The sequence below is a fragment of the Salmo salar genome, chromosome ssa01 (assembly GCF_905237065.1).
Source record: "Salmo salar chromosome ssa01, Ssal_v3.1, whole genome shotgun sequence".
Taxonomy (NCBI): Eukaryota; Metazoa; Chordata; class Actinopteri; order Salmoniformes; family Salmonidae; genus Salmo; species Salmo salar.
Window position 1 is genome coordinate 71,672,142 of NC_059442.1, and position 22,013 is coordinate 71,694,154.

At 43.5% G+C, this 22,013-nt stretch overlaps 1 protein-coding gene across 5 annotated transcripts in view; it reads right to left on the reverse strand.

Annotated features, from left to right (window-relative positions):
- LOC106608004 (echinoderm microtubule-associated protein-like 6) overlaps positions 1 to 22,013 on the reverse strand; it is a 91,020-nt gene that overhangs the window by 52,857 nt on the left and 16,150 nt on the right. For all 5 annotated transcript variants that reach the window (XM_014205648.2, XM_014205640.2, XM_014205621.2 and 2 more), the window contains exons 2-7: positions 13,472 to 13,631; positions 11,547 to 11,645; positions 11,332 to 11,400; positions 8,530 to 8,715; positions 8,028 to 8,163; positions 505 to 706 (exon numbers count right to left, since the gene is read on the reverse strand). In XM_014205648.2, the coding sequence (XP_014061123.2) occupies positions 505 to 706; positions 8,028 to 8,163; positions 8,530 to 8,715; positions 11,332 to 11,400; positions 11,547 to 11,645; positions 13,472 to 13,631 (852 nt within the window). The remainder of the gene's footprint in view (positions 1 to 504; positions 707 to 8,027; positions 8,164 to 8,529; positions 8,716 to 11,331; positions 11,401 to 11,546; positions 11,646 to 13,471; positions 13,632 to 22,013) is intronic.

The following is a 22,013-nucleotide window of genomic DNA, read 5'->3' on the forward strand; positions in this document are numbered from 1 at the left end:
AAATGTGGGCGTAATGATTAATGAATGGTTTATTAGGGACTGTTAAAATAAAGTGTTACCAGGCCCACAGAGAACTCTGTTACTCCTGGTAGAAAGGGGTTGTGTGGCTTCATTATCAAGTATCTGTCCCCTGCACAGGCTGGCACTGTGACCTTTCTATAGCTAGCGCTGAACTCTGGGCTAGAACTGTCCCGGTTAGAAATGTGTAGAACAGTGTCTGACAAACTAAGGGCTGTCTGAAGGAGAGGAGAACCAGTGAACCAAGCAGGACGAGTAGTACTGCTGGTCAGGGTTCACTGAGTTTATGTAATTAAGATGAAAAGTCTGGATGAAGTGGTACATTAAGATAGAATGAACAGGGATGGTGGCCTGGGTAAACTGAGAAAGGATAAATTAGGGAAGAAAGCTCTGATGATAACTACTGGGTCTATAAAGATGCTAGTGTAAAGACGCTTCTGAGGGAGCTGATGTACGAGCTAAATTACAGCTGGAGTTAAGACTGACCGTACAGATCGGTCATCACTGCCGGTCACAGCTAGCGGTTTCTTGGGGTGGACGTCCAGAGCCCAGAGCTCTCCCTCACAGTGACCCTGCATGATGAGCAGAGGCTTGTCTCTGTCCCGAACCATCACCTCAAAGATCTCACTGTCCTGCGTCCCCGCCAGGATACGGTCTGCCCTCCAACACACACTACGAATAGACAGCCCTTAGAGAGAAAGAGAGGGAGGAGGGAGGGGGAGGGATGGAGGGAGAGAAAAAAGAAAGAGGGATAGAGAGAGACAGCGGATGAGAAAGACACCGCAAATAATGAATGCTCTGTCATGTATAACAAAAGAAGGAGATTGAATACAATCACAGCCCTTCTTCAGCAGGTGATGAAGGGTAGCATCTAATCCATTTCCTTGTGTATTACACTTCAATCCAGAGATAGAAACTATTACGTTCAGACAACTTTCAGGTGGAAAGTTTTTCACAGAGTGATGTGTGACTAATACAGGTAGACTTTCATTTCAGGAGAGAGAAATGAAGTAGACAACTCTAGAGGGAGGAACAGATTGAGCTGCTACAGTGAAGGCATGTCAAGCAACAAGACATCAGCAAGACATCACCCAATGCAAGAAATCACCCAATGCCCCTCATTAATACTAAATAGTCTCTAACTCAGTCAGGAAAAGCACAGCTACAAATCCTCAGGCTCTTCCTAAAACAACACCTCACTAACATCACACGATATGAAAAATATATATAAAAATACATGGCAACCAGAAACCAGCTACAGCCAATATACAGATGAAGGATCTTAATTTTAGCCAGTTTGCTACAGCAGGAAAATAATCCTGTAGCAACAGGAAATGTGAATTATTATGTGAATTATAATTAATGTACATTTTTGTAGGGGTTGATAAATGTTTTGTTTGGGCAAATCAAGTCTGAAATTTCAAAATGGTAATTACAAATTTTAGAAGCCTTTTTAAAACTCAAATACACTACAAAAGTGATCAAATGAAGATCCTACATCTGGACAGAATCCCTGGCAACCGGAGTAACATGAACTAGAGTTAATTGGCTGCACAATACACTTCAGCTTTGACACCCTGGGGGAATAACCATTTCTAAAAAGTAATTAATGTGGATTCTTATCTCAGATTTCCTCTCACTAAAACTGATCCATAGTTAGGAATCAAACCTTCACTGGGACTCAAAACATTCAAGAACAGAAGTAGGAAATCCCTTAATATGGAGGATACAAAAATCATTGGGAGCACTTTCTAATCTAGAGCCACAAGCTGTTACGAAGGTTTTTGGCATGTCTACTAATTTCTCAGATTTAGTCCTGCTGTACATACCTACACGTACACTACGGTCACAAGACGCAGGCCTTCTTATTGTCCCTAGAATATCTAAGCTAATATCTAGGCTTTCTCCTATAGAGCTCAATTTTTATGGAATGATCTGCCTATCCGGTGGAGGAGATCTTCATGGGATATACTCAGCCTTGTCTCCAGGTAGTAAGTTGGTGGTCTGTTGATATCCCTCTAGTGGTGTGGGGGCTGTGCTTTGGCAAAGTGGGTGGGGTTATATCCTGCCTGGTTTGCCCTGTCCGGGGGTATCGTCGGATGGGGCCACAGTGTCCCCCCAACCCACCCCTGTCTCAGTTTCTATGCTGCAATAGTCTGTGCCGGAGGGCTAGGGTCAGTCTGTTACATCTGGTGTCATTCTCCTGTCTTATCAGGTGTCCTGTGTGAATGTAATTCTCTCTCTCTCCCTTTCTCCCTCCCGGAGGACCTGAGCCCTAGGATCATGCCTCAGGACTACCTGGCCTGATGACTCCTGTCTGTCCCCAGTCCACCTGGTCGTGCTGCTGCTCCAGTTTCAACTGTTCAGACTGCGGCTAGGGAACCCTGACCTGTTCACCGGACGTGCTTCCGTGTCCCGGACCTGCTGTTTTTGACTTTCTCTCTGTCTTTACCGCATCTGCTGTCTTGACCTCTGAATGCTCGGCTATGAAAAGCCAACAGACATTTACTCCTGAGGTACTGACCCTGCTGGTCATCTATGAACGTTTGAACATCTTGAAGAACAATCTGGCCTTAAATGGCCATGTACTCTTATAATTTCTACCCGGCACAGCCAGAAGAGGACTGGCCACCCCTCAGAGCCTGGTTCCTCTCTAGGTTTCTTACTAGGTTCCTGCCTTTCTAGGGAGTTTTTCCTAGCCACCGTGCAGCTACATTTGCATTGCTTGCTGTTTGGGGTTTTAGGCTAGGTTTCTGTGTAGCACTGTAAAAAGGGCATTATAAAGACATTTGATTGACTCGTGTTTTTGGAAAAGATGGGCTGCTTGTTTTGTATGTTATTTTGACATTAATACGGGTCACATATCACTTTGCAAACAATGTAAATAAATAAATAATAATAATAGAGTTAATAAAGCTGCGTACAAACTTGGTCTTTTTTGCTTTCTTGAGTAAGGCAGCTCCAAAATGCAGGTGTTTCAGCCTAGCTCAGTGATTTCTGTGGTGGTGGGGCAGCCAGCGGAAAATACGGAGCATAGCGGTTGGTAATGTTCTCTAGTTGCGCCGTGATTGAGTAATGTTCTCTAGTTGCGCCGTGATTGGCTCAGTGTTCTGTCACCCATGGGGACACTATGTCCCCGGCAAATCTAAGGGTAGAGCTCGAAAATTGAAGCCCCTTAGGTGCTACCATAGAGTTACATTAGAAGTGCCCATCCAAGAAGTCTCAAGGTCATTTGCCACAGATAAAATGATGTCAAATCATGTTATATCTACAGCAGCTTTGATTGGACTGTTCAAATCAACATCATACTTTCAAAAGTCATCATGAATCACGTAGACAATCTACTGGCAAATGCTTTTTAATCCTTGTCATATGAAGAGAAATAATGAAGAGAAATCTAGCGATGCTCATTGGCCATTGGACATAAACACTACACAACAAGTTGGAAATCGCAAATTCAACAGTGAGTAATTTAGAAGGAATCAGTTGCTAACTGCAAGCATCGCAAAGCAATCACTGGTCTGCTATTCAGTGGAGTAGGTGTGTGGTCCCAAGTCTGAAAAAGCTTAAAAACATTGAACATTGGCCATGCTGTCAATCCAGCATGACTTCTGCCATGCTCAAAACAACTGGAAACTCAGAAATTAGAAATCTGACTTCAGTGAGTTCAAGACAACTGGGAACTCAGAAAATATGTTTTGAACGGTCATCCAACTCGGAATTGCAAGTCGGGAACTCGGGCCTCTTTCTAGAGCTCTGACCTGAAGATCACTGACTTCATCATGATTCAACCTTGTTTTTTTCCTGAGTTCCCAGTTGTCTTGAAAGCACCATAAATCCAGAGAATGCCAGATTTTGATGACAAAATTTGCCCACGAAGGACCGCCGCGCCACCTTCCTGTTCAAGTGAGCACAACAAGGTGAGTCCAAAAATGTCTTGTATGCTGCTGCATAAATGATGCAATATGGCAGGGAGATATGTATATTGTAGCTAAGAAAGTAATACTACGTGTATGTTGTGTAGTAAGCTGTTAGTAGCCCATGTGCCTCACCCTAATAATTTGGTCCCTTTCCCCTCTTAATTTCGCCTGCTGTTCTGACTTGGTGGTGCACATGTAGCCTATAGCCTGTTTTAGAGAAATGTAATCATTGAATATTGTAATCATCATTGTCTGCTTATATGCCCCCTTTATTTATCCTACGGTTCTGACTTGATGTACAGAGAGAATACTGTAAGAACGGACATTGTTCTGAATTCTGTCGCTGTACATTTCAAAGTGCTGAACAAACAGAGCGGCACATTTTGCTCTTAATTGTAATCAGAGGGTTCATATAAATACTATGCATGCCAGTCTCTCTTCGCTAAGAGTTGAGGAGAGACTGACTGCATCCCTTCTTCTTTTTATAAGAAACATTAATGTGTCGAAAATCCCAAATTGTTTGCATAGTCAACTTACACACAGCTCTGACACACACACTTATCCCACCAGACATGCCACCAGGGGTCCTTTCACAGTCCCCAAATCCAGAACAAATTCAAGAAAGAGCACAGTATTATATAGAGCCCTAATTGCATGGAACTTCCTTCTATCTCATATTGCTCAAATTAACAGCAAACCGGGTAAAAAAAAAACAGATAAAGCAACACCTCGTGGCATTTGACCTAGATAGTTTGTGTGTATGCAGTGATATGTAGACTACATGTGCCTTTTTAATGTATGTAGTTCTGTCCTTGAGCTGTTCTTGTCTATTGATGTTCTGTATTACTCATTCTGTATTATGTTTCATGTTTTGTGTGGACCCCAGGAAGAGTAGCTGCTGCTTTTGCAACAACTAATGGGGATCCAAATACCAAATTGTTGTATTGACTACGTCTGTCCTAGCACGCTCATTAATGTCTTAATCGAAATTACGTATTGCCTCTTATCTGCTCGTCGTTCCCTTCTGCCATAATTTGTACATCTCAATTGTCAGTAGAAACCACATTTTGTTTAAGCAAGTCAGCCATATCAGAAATGTTTTTTTAAAAGGCAGTAAATGAGGCTGAATGTTTCGCTGCCAGACAAGGCTCCACTGATAGCCAGGTGTAGCAGTGGTAAGGTGTTGGGACTGCTGTTGGGGCTCTGCTGTTGGGACAGCTTTATGTAGGCTCTAACAGTTTTTGGGCACCGATATAGTGAAATTAATCAAATCAAATCAAAGTTTATTAGTCACGTGCGATGAATACAACAGGTATTCCTTATAGTGAAATGCTTACTTACAGGCTCTAACCAATAGTGCAAAAAAGGTATTAGGTGAACAATAGGTAGGTAAAGAAATAAAACAACAGTAAAAAGACAGGCTATATACAGTAGTGAGGCTATAAAAGTAGCGAGGCTACATACAGACACCGGTTAGTGAGGCTGATTGAGGTAGTATGATCATGTATATATGGTTAAAGTGACTATGCATATATGATGAACAGAGAGTAGTGTATTGTTTAGTGTTGTGTTGTGTAGTGGCTTTAAAAAAATGTTTTTGCCCCAAATTGCCACTGGTTACAATACTTTGACCGACCAACAAACACCCAGCAATGCCATTGTCTAATCCCAGGGTGTACCCGGTGTCTGTGGGGCTTTCAGATATTATTATTCCCCACCCCTGGGGCTGGCTGGGGACACAGAGCTTTTCTCTGCTTTAACCACAGACAGCCAGGCAGCCACCGTTCAGAACAGAGGATGAGAGGAGAACAGAGGAGCAGAGGAAGAGAAGAGAGAAGACCCTCATTGATAATACATGAGTGCCACTGATGGTTTCCTCAATTTAGCAGGAGGCATAGAGCAAAAGGAATCCACATGATAATGCTATGAAAAGTTTACTAAATGTCATCTGTCAAAGGTTTAGAGTTTTTTGTTTGTTATCTTAACTTCTCTATTCTGTTTTATCCATACCTCACAGTCAAACTCTCTCAGGCCCCTAGAATATAACCATATTTTGTTTCTCTGTCTGATTGGACTAACATGGCCTGCTCTGGCTTAGATTAATGGAAATGGATGAGTGGCATATTTGATCTTAGCGGTCTCTCTCTCTGTCGGTCTCTCTCTGTCCTCTGTATCTGTTCACAGTCAACAGATGTCAATGATACATCCACAGGGACAGGCTAATAAATCATCATGGCAGGGCTCTCAATGAGCTAAACACACATCGGCCTCTATTAGGCAGCACACACACACACTGACTGAAGGGACCTACACATTATCCCTGGTTACAGTATGTTAACCCCTGTACAAATACATCAGTGTCTGGATCGACCTACTCACACACCTCTGCAACAGAAGCTTGGACTCTGACCCTTAAATCCATAGACAGCACAGTGCACACACAACCCTGTGTGCTTAGATGGATCTCCTCATAAGGACGCGCCTCTCATCCTCTATCTCTCCATCACCCAGCTACCCTAATTACCCATGATACCCCAGGGACAAGCACAAACATGCAGACTATGACATGGTTTGATCAGCCTGTGGCCCTGTGTTACTCTGACGTCCCCCACGAGCCTGTGAAGGGCCTGCCTGCAAATGCACACAGCTTTGACTGTGATGTTTAATTGATGAGAGGGCTAACACTCACCAGCCATTTAGCCCCATGCTACCTTCACACCTGCTCCTGTCTGTATAAATTAAAGTATCGAATACAGAATAGGGCTGGGAATTGCCAGGGACCTCACGATACGATATTATCACGATACATAGCTGCCGATACGATATATATTGCGATTCTTTCGATTATATAATTGTGTTCGTTGGCCATAGCTTATACCTGCCCATACCATAACCCCAGAACTATGACAACAGTAAACCGCTCACCCACACAACGCCATACACAACGCCTGCCATCTGCCTGGTACAGTTGAAACTGGGATTCATCCGTGAAGAGTACACTTCTCCAGCGTGCCAGTGGCCATTGAAGGTGTGTATTTGCCCACTGACGTCAGTTACGATGCCAAACTGCAGTCAGGTCAAGACCCTGGTGAGGACGATGAGGCATGCAGATGAGCTTCCCTTAGATGGTTTCTGATAGTTTGTGCAGAAAGTATTTGGTTGTGTAAACCCACAGTTTCATCAGATTTCTGAGTGGCTGCTCTCGGACCATCCCACAGATGAAGATGGCTGATGTGGAGGTCCTGGGCTGGCATGGTTACACATGGTTTTGCAGTTGTGAGGCTGGTTGGATGTACTGCCAAATTCTCTAAAGCGACGTTGGAGGCAGCTTATGGTAGAGAAATGAACATTACATTTTCTGGCAACATCTCTAGTGGACATTCCTGCAGTCAGCATGGCAATTGCACGCTCGCTCAAAACTTGAGACATCTGTGGCATTGTGTTGTGTGACAAAACCGCACATTTTAGAGTGGCCTTTTATTGTCCCCAGCACAAGTGGCACATGTTTAATGATCATGCTGTTTAATCAGCGTCTTGATATGCCACACCTGTCAGGTGGATGGATAATCTTGGCAAAGGAAAAATGCTCACTAACAGGGATGGAAACAAATTTATGCATACCATTTGAGAGAAATAAACTATTTGTGCGTTTGGAAAATTTCTGCGTTCTTTTATTTCAACTCATGAAACACTTTACATGTTGTGTTTATATTTTTGTTCAGTATAATATCGTCCAAAATAATATTGTGATATGTTACTGTACGATCATACATCACAGGTAGAGAGAACCAACATGGACATATCAAATTTCATCTGTATGCAGTCGGGGTTACAAACTGCATAACCACATTTTGACAAGCATGCAAACAAAGAGGTGAATACCCGAAAGAAATACCCCAAACAAATTGCAACTTTTCATGAGGCCGTTGACTTTAAAGCCTCATTGTTTGGGATGATCAGAAGTGTGACTTGGGGATATAAGTCTTGCACTAACTTTAGCATCATTAGCTTATGCAATTGGCTTTTTAATTAGAAACATTATATATTATCACCAAGAGCTGGTAGTTAAACCAGGTTCCTGAGGCCTACCTTTATACCCCTGCTCAGCCTCCCGAAGGTCGATCTTGGTGATAGGCTTGAAGTCCAGATCCCAAAGCCTGACACAACCGTCACGTCCCCCCGTGGCGAAGCCCTCCTCACAGGCATACATGCTGAAGATCCCAGCCTACACACAGTGCAGTCAACTTTAGTCATAGGCAGGGGGATTATCAAACTGTTCTGTGCATAGAAAAAGGTACTTGGAAGGAATATGATTTCAATAGGAATGTGGGTCAAAAGTCTATTTCTGTATTGGAGACACAAAAAGGGGGCAAAATCATTATTTTCAATGCTTTTAAAGGCCTTAGAGATTTACAAAGAAGGTTTCAGGGTTGGGATGCAGAGGGAGGGAAGGGGAATTGAGTTGCTTCAGTGTAGGGGTGTAAGCGATTATAGGCATGAGAGGGATGGGGTTTAGCTGGAGCGGGTGTTTGGATGTCTGGAAGTGCACAATCAATGGGTCTTGAGAATTAGAGTGACGTATTTCACTCACTCCATGAGCGGCTTGCACCGTACGTAAAAGGTTCAGTCCTTTCCACACGTAGATATCCCCATTCAACGCCCCAGAGTATGTTACATCATCTTTAGCCGATGCCACACACAAAATGGTCTGTAGATCCCCCGTCTTCCCGAATATCCCCCGTTTGGGCGTCAACGCATTGCCACAGAGAGCCCAGAACTAGAGACATGGAGAGGGGGAAGCGAGTGAAAGAAGAAGGAGAGATGAGACAGGAAATGAGAGAGATGTACAAGTAGGCATAGGTAGGGGAAGGAAAGGCGAAGCAAGATAATTAGAGAGGTGAAGAGAAAGGTGGATAAAAAAGGCAATGGGAGGAGAGGTAGAGAGAGGAAAGAAAAAATAACATAAGGTGGATAATGACAGGAAAGGATAGAGGGTAGAGAGAGAGAACATGAGCTCAGAGATCAGCTGCTGTCACAGTGCGTTTGGAGAGCCGTTGCTCTGAATCACGACTGTTCATTTGCCAGCCTGATCACCTCAGGGTAGATAGCATGGGGCTTATTTCTAATAAAGCTCACAGCGGTCAGTTAAGAAGATTCCCTGTCCATGAAAGCTGTTTTATGGCCAAAAGGCACCATAGGCTGAACTATATATTTCTCATACCATAACTGGATTTATATAAATATATTGATATATATACAAACAAAACAACAAGAAAACCAATTGTCCATTGCTACTGTTTGTGAGGCATACAGTGAGGGAAAAAAGTATTTGATCCCCTGCTGATTTTGTACGTTTGCCCACTGACAAAGAAATTATCAGTCTATCATTTTAATGGTATGTTTATTTGAACAGTGAGAGACAGAATAACAACAACAAAAAATCCAGAAAAACGCATGTCAAAAATGTTATAAATTGATTTGCATTTTAATGAGGGAAATAAGTATTTGACCCCCTCTCAATCAGAAAGATTTCTGGCTCCCAGGTGTCTTTTATACAGGTAACGAGCTGTGGAGTGCTCCTAATCTCAGTTTGTTACCTGTATAAAAGACACCTGTCCACAGAAGCAATCAATCAATCAGATTCCAAACTCTCCACCATGGCCAAGACCAAAGAGCTCTCCAAGGATGTCAGGGACAAGATTGTAGACCTACACAAGGCTGGAATGGGCTACAAGACCATCGCCAAGCAGCTTGGTGAGAAGGTGACAACAGATTATTCGCAAATGGAAGAAACACAAAAGAACTGTCAATCTCCCTCGGCCTGGGGCTCCATGCAAGATCTCACCTTGTGGAGTTGCAATGATCATGAGAATGGTGAGGAATCAGCCCAGAACTACACGGGAGGATCTTGTCAATGATCTCAAGGCAGCTGGGACTATAGTCACCAAGAAAACTATTGGTAACACACTACGCTGTGAAGGACTGAAATCCTGCAGCGCCCGCAAGGTCCCCCTGCTCAAGAAAGCACATATACATGCCCGTCTGAAGTTTGCCAATGAACATCTGAATGATTCAGAGGACAACTGGGTGAAAGTGTTGTGGTCAGATGAGACCAAAATGGAGCTCTTTGGCATCAACTCAACTCGCCGTGTTTGGAGGAGGAGGAATGCTGCCTATGACCCCAAGAACACTATCCCCACCGTCAAACATGGAGGTGGAAACATTATACTTTGGGGGTGTTTTTCTGCTAAGGGGACAGGACAACTTCACCGCATCAAAGGGACGATGGACGGGGCCATGTACTGTCAAATCTTGGGTGAGAACCTCCTTCCCTCAGCCAGGTCATTGAAAATGGTTCGTGGATGGGTATTCCAGTATGACAATGACCCAAAACACACGGCCAAGGCAACAAAGGAGTGGCCCAAGAAGAAGCACATTAAGGTCCTGGAGTGGCCTAGCCAGTCTCCAGATCTTAATCCCATAGAAAATCTGTGGAGGGAGCTGAAGGTTCGAGTTGCCAAACGTCAGCCTCGAAACCTTAATGACTTGGAGAAGATCTGCAAAGAGGAGTGCGACAAAATCCCTCCTGAGATGTGTGCAAACCTGGTGGCCAACTACAAGAAACGTCTGACCTCTGTGATTGCCAACAAGGGTTTTGCCACCAAGTACTAAGTTATGTTTTGCAGAGGGGTCAAATACTTATTTCCCTCATTAAAATGCAAATAATTTTATAACATTTTTGACATGCGTTTTTCTGGATTTTTGTTGTTGTTATTCTGTTTCTCACTGTTCAAATAAACCTACCGTTAAAATTATAGACTGATCATTTCTTTGTCAGTGGCCAAACGTACAAAATCAGCAGCGGATCAAATACATTTTTCCCTCACTGTATGTATTTACATATTTATTGTAAACTGAGGGCTCTTCTTGTGTGTTTTTTTGTGCGTGCGTGTGTGTGTGTGTTTGTGTGCATGTGTGTACAGTAGGAGACAGCCCTTCCGGAGGGGAATGACAGAACAGATTACTGCTTTTGACTGAATAGAAACTGGCGTCCTCCAACTGCTCTTCACGCGTACCCATTGAAAACAATATGCCCCAGTCCCCCTAACACCACTTTCTCATTCTACTGCTAGAATATCTGATAGCGCCTATTTATTCCACTGACAACATGTCATATTGTTTATGAGGTTGTTCCAAAAGCAGCTTTTAACAACAACCGTAAACCTATTACATGTTAAATACCTTGAATAGACTGATGCCGGCTGCACTGGGTCAGGGTAACCCATCTCAACATTGATAGCTCCACATATGTTATTTTTGAACTTGGCTCAAAGGTAATGTATGGACTGACTGGACAGCACGGAGCATACTGTGTTGTTATTGTGTAGCTCACCTTTATGTGCTTTACCCCACAGCTCACCAGCCGGTTCTGCTGAAAGGGATCCCAAGATATATCAAAGATCTGAAAGAGAGCCAAGCCATTAACACACATACATTTCCTCTCCTTCACACACTGTGTACTCACATGTGTACTCACTACAACTGAATCAATACACAACACACACACACGCAAATGCCAACATGCGCACGGCACACACAAAAGCCTACCCTGTCTGAATGTCCTGTCGCAGTGGCCAGAACCTTTCCTTTCTTCCAGTCCCAAACAGACACTGTATTTTTGGCATCCAGCCCCACAGAAGCTAGCCGCTGAAAATTAGAAAAAGGGGAAACTATTCATTAATCTGAAAATAAAGGAGAGAGACTGTTTCTATTCAATGGAGGAGAATGAATAAATCTGAATTAATGTACTGTAAATGGAGGCAAATAGTCATATTTTCCTAATCAATTCCTTTCTATGACGGGACATATGACAGAATTGTTCTATGTGACAGCTGCAGAGACGCAGTTCACAGGCAGTGCAGATAATACAGTAAGACCTTAAACAGCACTATTTAACAAGCCTTCTGTATTTCATCACACTGGCTGTAGAAAGGAAAGGAATGCAAATTGTTTCCAATTAGTCTGGCGTCAATTACCATTCAGCGAGTTAATTGTTAATTACCCATTTTATGACTTAGACAAAGGAGCTAGGTCTTTAGGAATATTTGGACAACTGTCTCCGGGTGAATATTGGGATGACAATGAAACATTAGATAGAAAATAAATGAGACCTAAATGTAGGGATATTTCAGATTTGATGCTCCAATATAAAATGAGTACGGCCATTCTACTGAGTACAAAAGAGAGGAGATGAATGCCAAATGTTAGTTGACCTAATGTGCTGTTGACTTTCCAATGAAACGGTAATGAGTGTGTCCATTAATCAATACCTTTCAGTCATAGAGAATACATTCTCTTTTCTTCAGGAAAACATGTTTTGTCATATTTGTGGTTTGCCACAACGATTCATCCACAAACCCATTTAAATCCCAACCAAACAAGACATCCATCTGTGTTATATGACATCACCCAGAGTTGTTTACCCGCTCTGGCCACAGGGGTTTCCAAGAAAACAGCCATCTAATGCATTTCAGAATGGAGCTAATAAAATGATAAGGCCTAAATGTCTTTATGATTGACTAAGGGTCTGAGGTAAACCTTGTTTACTGCCCCTCCCTGGTTGGTCTCCATTACAGTGTAGCAGTAATGTAGACTGGTGGCCAGTGGCAGGAGGTGATAAGACTTGTTGCATTAGCCCTGGTAGCATTAGCCCTGGCTCTCCTCACCCACCCTTCCTCTTTCTCCCCCTCCCTCTCCATCCCATACACATTCTTCACCAGCCGCAGCCTCCTCTGACGTGACATTGCATTTGTCAACTCCAAAATCACAATGAAGGCAACGACAACAGCAGCCATCCTTCCTTCCTTCCCTCCCTCCATCCCCTCCCTTTCCCCTTCCCTCTTTCCTGGGTGTAGCCTACTGGTCTTGTATGGGGGACGTCAACAGGCTGCTGCTGCTGTAGGAGAATCTCATGGAGCCCCATACATCAAGTTAAAGGTCATAGGAGACTGGTGCTGTCCCAGCATTCACCCCAGTAAACATGGGCCATCATGATTCATGGCAGAGCCGTATATCATCCCCAGCCTGCACAGTTACCCAGCAGGCTTCACTTCTCAGCAACCCACCACCACAATACCATTCCCATGGCTATAGGCTATGTGAGATATAAGGCACATTTACATATGATATAATTGGGAGAAATCTATGAATTATGACCCTTCAATCTCGCAAATGATGGCGCATTCACATTGCTGTGTGTCAGAGCATTGTTGTTTTTCAGTCAGACTCCGATCATCAAACAGATTTGCCTTGGTAACAGTGTGATTGTACAGGAACCCATCCACTCAGAGTAAAGGTGGATGAGAGGTGTACATGTGTGCCTGTATGCGAGAGGTGAAGTGTGTGTGTGAAGTGGTGCGTGCTTGGCTGTGTGTGTGTGTGTGTGTGTGTGTGTGTGTGTGTGTGTGTGTGTGTACGTCTGCTTGTGTGCATGCTAGCTGGCATGAGGTGGTGTGTGCGGGTGTGTGTCTCACCTGTCCATCTGCGCTGAAAGCCAGGCAGGCCACCCCATGGGAGTGTCCGTCCTTCAGGATAGAGATGGTCTGTACACTGAAGGTGTCCCACACACAGATGTAGGGCTCCTTCCCCACCTGACCTGTTGCCACCAGAGACCTCTCAGGATGAAGGGCAAGGCTGGAGAAACAGGAGAGGAGACATAACAGGAAATACCAACGAAAGAAATGTGGATTAAATATGTATATAACCTGTTGCTCTTTCTGGTTAAACCATGTGCTTGACTCATTGTTGACATTAATAACCATGTCAGTATACACAGTGCTTGATACTTTGTCAATAACCATTTTCAGCCTTATGTTCTACAATCTGAAACTCATAGGTTACAGATGCCACAGTGGGTCATTGGTAGCTCCAGGCGCCAACCTGCCTCCCTCGTTCCCTTTCTCCATCTTTCTCTCTATCCTTTCCTCTCTCCACATTTTCCTCATTATCTCTCTATCTCCCCTCTCTCTTTCCCCCTTTCTCTCTCTGCCACCCCTATCTCTTTATATCTTTATCTCTCTTTCTCTCTCTAGGGTGGGAAGAGTCCTGCTGAAGAGTACCCACAGGTCATTGTGCTCCTTTATGAAAGGTGCCCCGGTGTTCTATAAATACATGAGGTTAATGGCATCATTACTGGGGCCTGCCCGAGCGCCAGACATTAGTGTGTTAGTAGCATCAGCCACACAGGGTCAGGGATCATCACACCACCAATGGACTGGGGAGAATACCGTGCTCAGTTCCGCTCAACACGGTGAGTCCTCTGTGACCTTGACCATGGACACCGCACAGAGGACAAGCGGTAGCCTACCAAACCGAGCCTTGGCATTGAAAATAGTCCAATCGTAAAAATGGGTGTAAAATTACAATTTCTATCAAGAGAAATAGCCTGACACTACAAAGCAGACATGGTAGTACACACTACAAAGCAGACATGGTAGTACACACTACAAAGCAGACACGGTAGTGCACACTGCAAAGCACATTTGCATGTCTTGCTTTCTCTTTCTCTTTCAACGCTTTCTCAGTCCATGAATATCTTTCTCTCTGTGCTCAGTCTGACTGTCTCAGACTCTTTCATCTCAAAGCTACTTTCTGCATGAAGCTCATGGCTGTAAATCTGGGCTTGGAGCTCTGCCTGGAGCTGAGACTCGGCAGAGGAGAGAATGAGGAAGTAGAGAGGGAGGAAGAAGGGATAAATAAAGGCTGTGAGAAAAGGAATGGAGGTATTGGGAGAAATGGAGAAACCCTCATGCAATTTGAGTGAGAGAAAGACCTAATGAGAGAGAGAGCTCAGCTCTGCTCAGCTGACTGTTGGGAGGTTTCCCACACAGTATGGAAGCATGCATTCCCAGACAGTCAACATCCCAGCTGGCCCTAACATAGCACATGGGGATGAGCAGAAGTGCAAAGCTAGCTGATGGAGAGACTACGACATGAGGGCAGATTTGCTGGCTCATGTGTTTCAATGGGCTGTTGGGTTGCCAGGGTCAGGAGCAGGAGCAGAGGGACTGCACGTGAAGAGATGCATCAGAAGATGCTCCATTCATGCAGTGTGTGATGGCAGCCCAGCCAGCCTGAGAGGAACTCACTGTACTGTGACTGTACTGTCACTGATGGATGAACCTTCTGATTTATTGACAGCTACAATCATGATGAATGTGTTGGGGTTATTTAATGTTATGCATACAGTACTGTGCGGTTTTCAAGACATTCTTTGATAAGTATGTACACTATGCTTTAACCAGTGGTTAGATTACATAAACAACATGAGCCAGAAAGAAAAATATGTATTTTAAAGAGAAACCAACTTGTCTTTTTTTCACTCCATAAAATAACAGATGTAAAATCATTATGCATACAAATTATATAATTGATGAGATCATTTATTGTACTAATGCATTATTCATAGACAAAATGCTAGTGAAGGACACAGAGTCAGTCCCAGTGGGACCGGACTGCAGTATCGGACTCCCGTCACACAAACAAACAGTAATGTGACACTCCTCTCCTCTGCAGAGTGGCATAGGGAATTCCCCAGGGGAAGGAAATCAGAGCCAGGCATCACTGCTGCCACAATAAAGTGATATTTAAAAAAATGAGGCAAAGCAATTAACTTTATGTCCTGAATACAAAGTGTTATGTTTGGTCATTGTGTTGGCTAAGCAAAGGCAAAATTCTAGAGGAAAACCTGCTTCAGTTGGCTTTCCACCAGACACTGGGAGACGAATTTACCTTTCAGCAGGACCGTAACCTAAAACACAAGGCCAAATCTACACTGGAGTTGCAAACCAAGAAGACAGTGAATGTTCCTAAGATGCAGAGTTACAGTTTTGACTTAAATCTACTTGAAAATCTACGGCAAGACCTTAAAATGGTTGTCCACCAATGATCAACAACCCATGTAACAGAGATTGAAGAACTTTGAAATGAATAATGGGAAAATCTTGCAAAATCCAGGTGTGGAAAGCTCCGAGAAACGTACCCAGAAAGCGGTGTAAATGGTTACAGTGCATTCGGAAAGTATTCAGACCCCTTGACTTTTTCCACATTTTGTTACGTTACAGTCTTACTCTAAAATTGATTAAATCGTTTTTCCCCCCTCATTAATCTAAACACAATACCCCATAACGATAAAGCCAAAAGAGGTTTTTAGAAATTTTAGCAAATGTATTAAAAATAAAAAAAATATTGAATTTACATAAGTATTCAGACCCTTCCCTCAGTACTTTGTTGAAGCACCTTTGGCAGCGATTACAGCCTCAAGTCTTCTTGGGTATGACACTACGAGCTTGGCACACCTGTATATGAAGAGTTTCTCCAATTATTCTCTGCAGATCCTCTCAAGCTCTGTCAGGTTAGATGGGGAGTGTCGCTGCACAGCTATTTTCAGGTCTCTCCAGAGATGTTAGATCGGGTTCAAGTCTGGGCTCTGACTGGGCCACTCAAGGACATTCAGAGACTTGTCTTGAAGCCTCTCCTACCTTGTCTTGGCTGTGTGCTTAGGGTCGTTGTCCTGTTGGAATGTGAACCTTCGCCCAAGTCTTAGGTCCTGAATGCTCTGGAGCAGGTTTTCATCAAGGATCTCTCTGTACATTGCTCCATTAATCTTTCCCTTGATCCTGACTAGTCTCCAAGTCCCTGCAGCTGAAAAATATTCCCACAGCATGATGCTGCCACCACCATGCTTCACCGTATGGATGGAGCCAGGTTTCCTCCAGACGTAACGCTTGGCATTCATGCCAAAGAGTTCGATCTTGGTTTCATCAGACATAGAATCTTGTTTATCATGGTCTGAAAGCCTTTTAGGTGCCTTTTGACAAACTCCAAGCGGGCTGTCATGTGCCTTTTACTGAGGAGAGGCTTCCGTCTGGCCACTCTACCATAAAGGCCTGATTGGTGGAGCGCTGCAGAGATGGCTGTCCTTCTGGAAGGTTCTCCCATCTCCACAGAGGAACTCTGGAACTCTGTCGGAGTGGCCATCAGGTTCTTGGTCACCTCCCTGACCAAGGCCCTTCTCCCCCGATTTCGCAGTTTGGGCGGCAAGCTCTAGGAAGAGTCTTGGTGGTTTCGAAAGTTCTTCAATTTAAGAATGATGGAAGCCACTATGTTCTTGGGGACCTTCAATGCTGTAGACATTTTTGGTACCCTTCCCCAGATCTGTGCCTCGACACAATCCTGTCTCGGAGCTCTATGGACAATTCCTTCAACCTCATGGCTTGGTTTCTGCTCTGACATGCACTGTCAACTGTGGGACCTTATATAGATAGGTGTGTGCCTTTCCAAATCATGTCCAATCAATTTAACTTACTCTAATCAAGTTGTAGAAACATCTCAAGGATGATCAATGGAAACAGGAGCTCAATTTCGAATTGCATAGCAAAGGGTCTGAATACTTACGTAAATAAGGTATTTCTGGGTTGCTGTTTTGTTATACATTTGCTGAAAACTTTATAAACCTGTTTTTGCTTTGTCGTTATGGGGTATTATGTGTAGATTGATGAGGAAAGAAATATTGAATCAATTTTAGAATAAGGCTGTAACGTAACAAAATGGAAAAAGTCAAGGGGTCTGAATACTTTCGTAATGCAATCTATGTACGTAAATGTCATATTTCTGTATTTCATTTTCAATAAACGTGTAAAAAAAAAAAGTCCACTGCCCGCCGGCGCCATATGTGAACAGTATGAGCTAATGTGAGCCAATATGTCTGATCTAACACACAATTCACTAACAACAACCAACCTGCTGACAGCATGGTTGCCTTGACAACTGGACAGCCAAGGACACAGGAATCAAGATTAAGACTGAAAGTCTAACTAGAGGTGAAATATCAGCAAACATACACAACAAACCTCACCTACACATGAGCAAACCATCCTCAACCAACAAAATGTCCTACAAAATATATCCTTATGTAGCATACTGCTTTCTGTTAAGAACACAATATTGTGATAAATTGAAGAAGGGTAGAGTGCCTTCAGAAGGTATTCATACCCCTTCACTTATTCCACATTTTGTTGTGTTACACCCTGAATTCAAAATGGATTACATATTTTTTTTCACCTATCTACACACAATACCTCATAATGACAAAGTGAGAACATGTTTTTAGAAATCTGTGCAAATGTATTGAAAATGAAATTCAGAAATATCTCATAAATCTCAATACTTTGTAGAAGCACCTTTGGCTGTGACTACAGCTTTGAATCATCTTGGGTATGTCTGTATCAGTTTTGCACATCTGCATTTGTCAGTTTCTTCCTTGCAGATTTTCTCAAGCTCTGTTAAGTTAGATGGGAGAGTGTCGGTGAACAAAACCTTCGTCTTTTCACAGATTTTCAATGGGATTCAAATCTGGGCTTTGGCTGGGCCACTCGAGGACTTTCCAGCGTTGCTTTGGCTGTATGCTTGGGGTCATTGTCCTGTTGGAACGTAAATCTTCGCCCCAAGTCTAAGGTTGTTTGCATTCTAAAGCAGGTTCTCAAAGATGTGTATGTATTTGGCTCCATTCGTTGTTCTCTCTATCCTTACCAGTCTCCCAGTCCCTTCCGCTGAAAAGCATCCCCATAACATGATGCTGCCACTACCATGCTTTTATGGTAGTGATGGTGCTAGACGGGTAATGAGCTGTGCCTGGTTTTCTCCAGACATAGCACTTCGCATTCAGGCCAAAATGTTACATTTTTGTCTCATCAGACCACAGAATCTTTTGCCTTATGATCTCAGAGTTTTTCATGTGCCCTTTTGCAAACTCCAGGCTTGCTGTCATGTGCCTTTTTCTCAGGAGTGGCTGCCATCTGGCCACTCTCCCATAAAGCCCAGATTGGTTAAGTGCTGTTGTCGACGGTTGTCCTTCTGGCAGGTTCTCCCATCTCAGCCAAGGAACTCTGTAGTTCTGTCAGAGTGGCCATTCGGTTCTTGGTCAACTCCCTGACCAAGGTCCTTCTTGCCCAGTTGCTCAGTTTGGTCGGAAGGCCAGCTCTAGGCAGAGTCTGGGCAGTTACATATTTTTTCAATTTCCCAATGATGGAGACCACTATGCTCTTGGAAACACTCTAGAAATTGTTTTATACCCCTCCCCAGATATATGCTTTATCACAATTCTATCTAGGAGACCTACAGACAGTTCCTTGGACTTCATGGTATAGTTTCTGCTTGGACATGCACTGTCAACTGTGGGACGTTATATAGGCATGTATGTTTCTTTCTAAATCATGTCCAAACAATTGAATTGGCCACAGATGGACTCTAATGAAATTGTAGTGACATCTCAAGGACGATCAAAGGAAATTGGATGCACTTGAGCTCAACTTGAAGTGTCATAGCAAATGGGTGGAAATACTTATGTAAATCAGATATTTCTGTATTTTATTTTCAATATATTTGAGAGAAAAAAATCGAATAATGTGCTCACATTGTCATTATGGGGTATTTTTTATTTATTTCACCTTTATTTCACTAGGTAGGCCAGTTGAGAACAAGTTCTCATTTACAACTGCGACCTGGCCAAGAAAAAGCAAAGCAGTTCGACACATACAACAACACAGAGTTACACATGGAATAAACAAACATACAGTCAATAATACAGTAGAAAGCAAAGTATATATACAGTGTGTGCAAATGAGGTAAGGGAGGTAAGGTAGTTGGATGGGCTATTTACAGATGGGCTACACACAGGTGCAATGATCTGTGAGCTGCTCTGACAGCTGGTGCTTGAGGTTAGTGAGGGAGATAAGAGTCTCCAGCTTCAGCGATTTTTGTAGTTCGTTCCAGTCATTGGCAGCAGAGAACTGGAAGGAAAGACGACCAAACGAGGAATTGGCCCTGGGGGTGACCAGTGAAATATACCTGCTGGAGCATGTGCTGCTGGTGGGTGCTGCTATGGGGACCAGTGAACTGAGATAAGGTGGGGCTTTACTTAGCAAAGACTTGTAGATGACCTGGAGCCAGTGGGTTTGGCGACGAGTATGAAGTGAGGGCAAGCCAACGAGAGCGTACAGGTCGCAGTGGTGGGTAGTATATGGGGCTTTGGTGACAAAACGGATGGCACTGTGATAGACTGCATCCAATTTGTTGAGTAGGGTGTTGGAGGTTATTTTGTAAATGACATCGCCTAAGTCGAGGCTAGGTAGGATAGTCAGTTTTACGAGGGTATGTTTGGCAGCATGAGTGAAGGATGCTTTGTTGCAAAATAGGCAATTCTAGATTTAATTTTGGATTGGAGATGCTTAATGTCGGTCTGGACGGAGAGTTTACAGTCTAACCAGACACCTAGGTATTTGTAGTTGTCCACATATTCTAGGTCAGAACCGTCCAGAGTAGTGATGCTGGACGGGCGGGCAGGTACGGCAGTGATCGGTTGAAGAGCATGCATTTAGTTTTACTTGCCTTTAAGAGCAGTTGGAGGCCACGGAAGGAGAGTTGTATGGCATTGAAGCTCATCTGGAGGTTAGTTAGCACAGTGTCCAAAGAAGGGCCAGAAGTATACAGAATGGTGTCGTCTGCGTAGAGGTGGATCAGAGAATCAGCAGCAGCAAGAGCAACATCATTGATGTATACAGAGAAGAGAGTCGGCCTGAGAATTGAACCCTGTGGCACCCCCATAGAGACTGCCAGAGGTCCGGACAACAGGCCCTCCGATTTGACACACTGAACTCTATCAGAGAAGTAGTTGTTGAACCAGGCGATGCAGTCATTTGAGAAACCAACGCTGTTGAGTCTGCCGATAAGAATGTGGTGATTAACAGAGTCGAAAGCCTTGGCCAGGTCAATGAATACGGCTGCACAGTATTGTCTCTTATCGATGGCAGTTATATCGTTTAGGACCTTGAGCGTGGCTGAGGTGCACCCATAACCAGCTCGGAAGCCAGATTGCATAGCATTGAAGGTACGGTGGGATTCGAAATGGTTGGTGATCTGTTTGTTAACTTGGCTTTCGGAGACCTTGGAAAGGCAGGGTAGGATAGATATAGGTCTGTAGCAGTTTGGGTCTAGAGTGTCTCCCCCTTTGAAGAGGGGGATGACCGCAGCAGCTTTCCAATCTTTGGGGATCTCAGACGATACGAAAGAGAGGTTGAACAGGTTAGTAATAGGAGTTGCAACAATTTCGGCAGATCATTTTAGAAAGAGAGGGTCCAGATTGTCTATCCCGGCTGATTTGTAGGGGTCCAGATTTTGCAGCTCTTTAAGAACATCAGCTATCTGGATTTGGGTGAAGGAGAAATGGGGAGGCTTGGGCGAGTTGCTGTGGGGGGTGCAGGGCAGTTGACCGGGTTAGGGGTAGCCAGGTATTGTGTGTAGATGGGTGAGAAAAAAAGGTATATTTAATCAATTTTGAATTCAGGCAGTAACACAACAAAATGTAGAATAGGTCAAGGGGTATGAATACTTTCTGAAGGCTCTGTACATTATGGAAAGAGGCAATAATATAGTCAAGTGGTTGCTGTGGCATCTCCGGGTTTTCAGAATTCTAAAAGGTTCTTGAAACATATAAGACCTGCAGATGTGTCCCTTTCATAGCACACAGCAAATGGGCCCGTGTTAACTAGTGTTGATTTTTCAGTCTAACATTTCTAGTGTTGATTCGAGAGTTAAATTAACACTCAGTGGTGTAAAAAGAGACTACACATCACTTTGCAAGGCATCATAATGTGACTTGCAGGCCTGAAAACTATGAGTTTCAGGCCACTGTATTAGGGTAAAACTAGGCCGCATCAAAAGAAGACCTTATGAAATATGTATTGTATTGTCTTAAATAATGTAATTGTAATGACAATATATTCACTCAGGATCTCACTTGTTGAAGGCAACAGGACCAAAAATGAATGAATGCAACAACCATGTCTCTGTCACTAGCAAACACAGTCATGGGTGGTACTGGTAACTCTAAAATCCACTCAAAAGGCACCCTGGGAAATATACAAATAAGGCTTAAAACCCTACAGCAGGGCTATTCAATTCCAGTCCTGGAGGGCCTAAACATTTCCGGTTTAGAATTTTTGTATGGTTCTTCAAAGA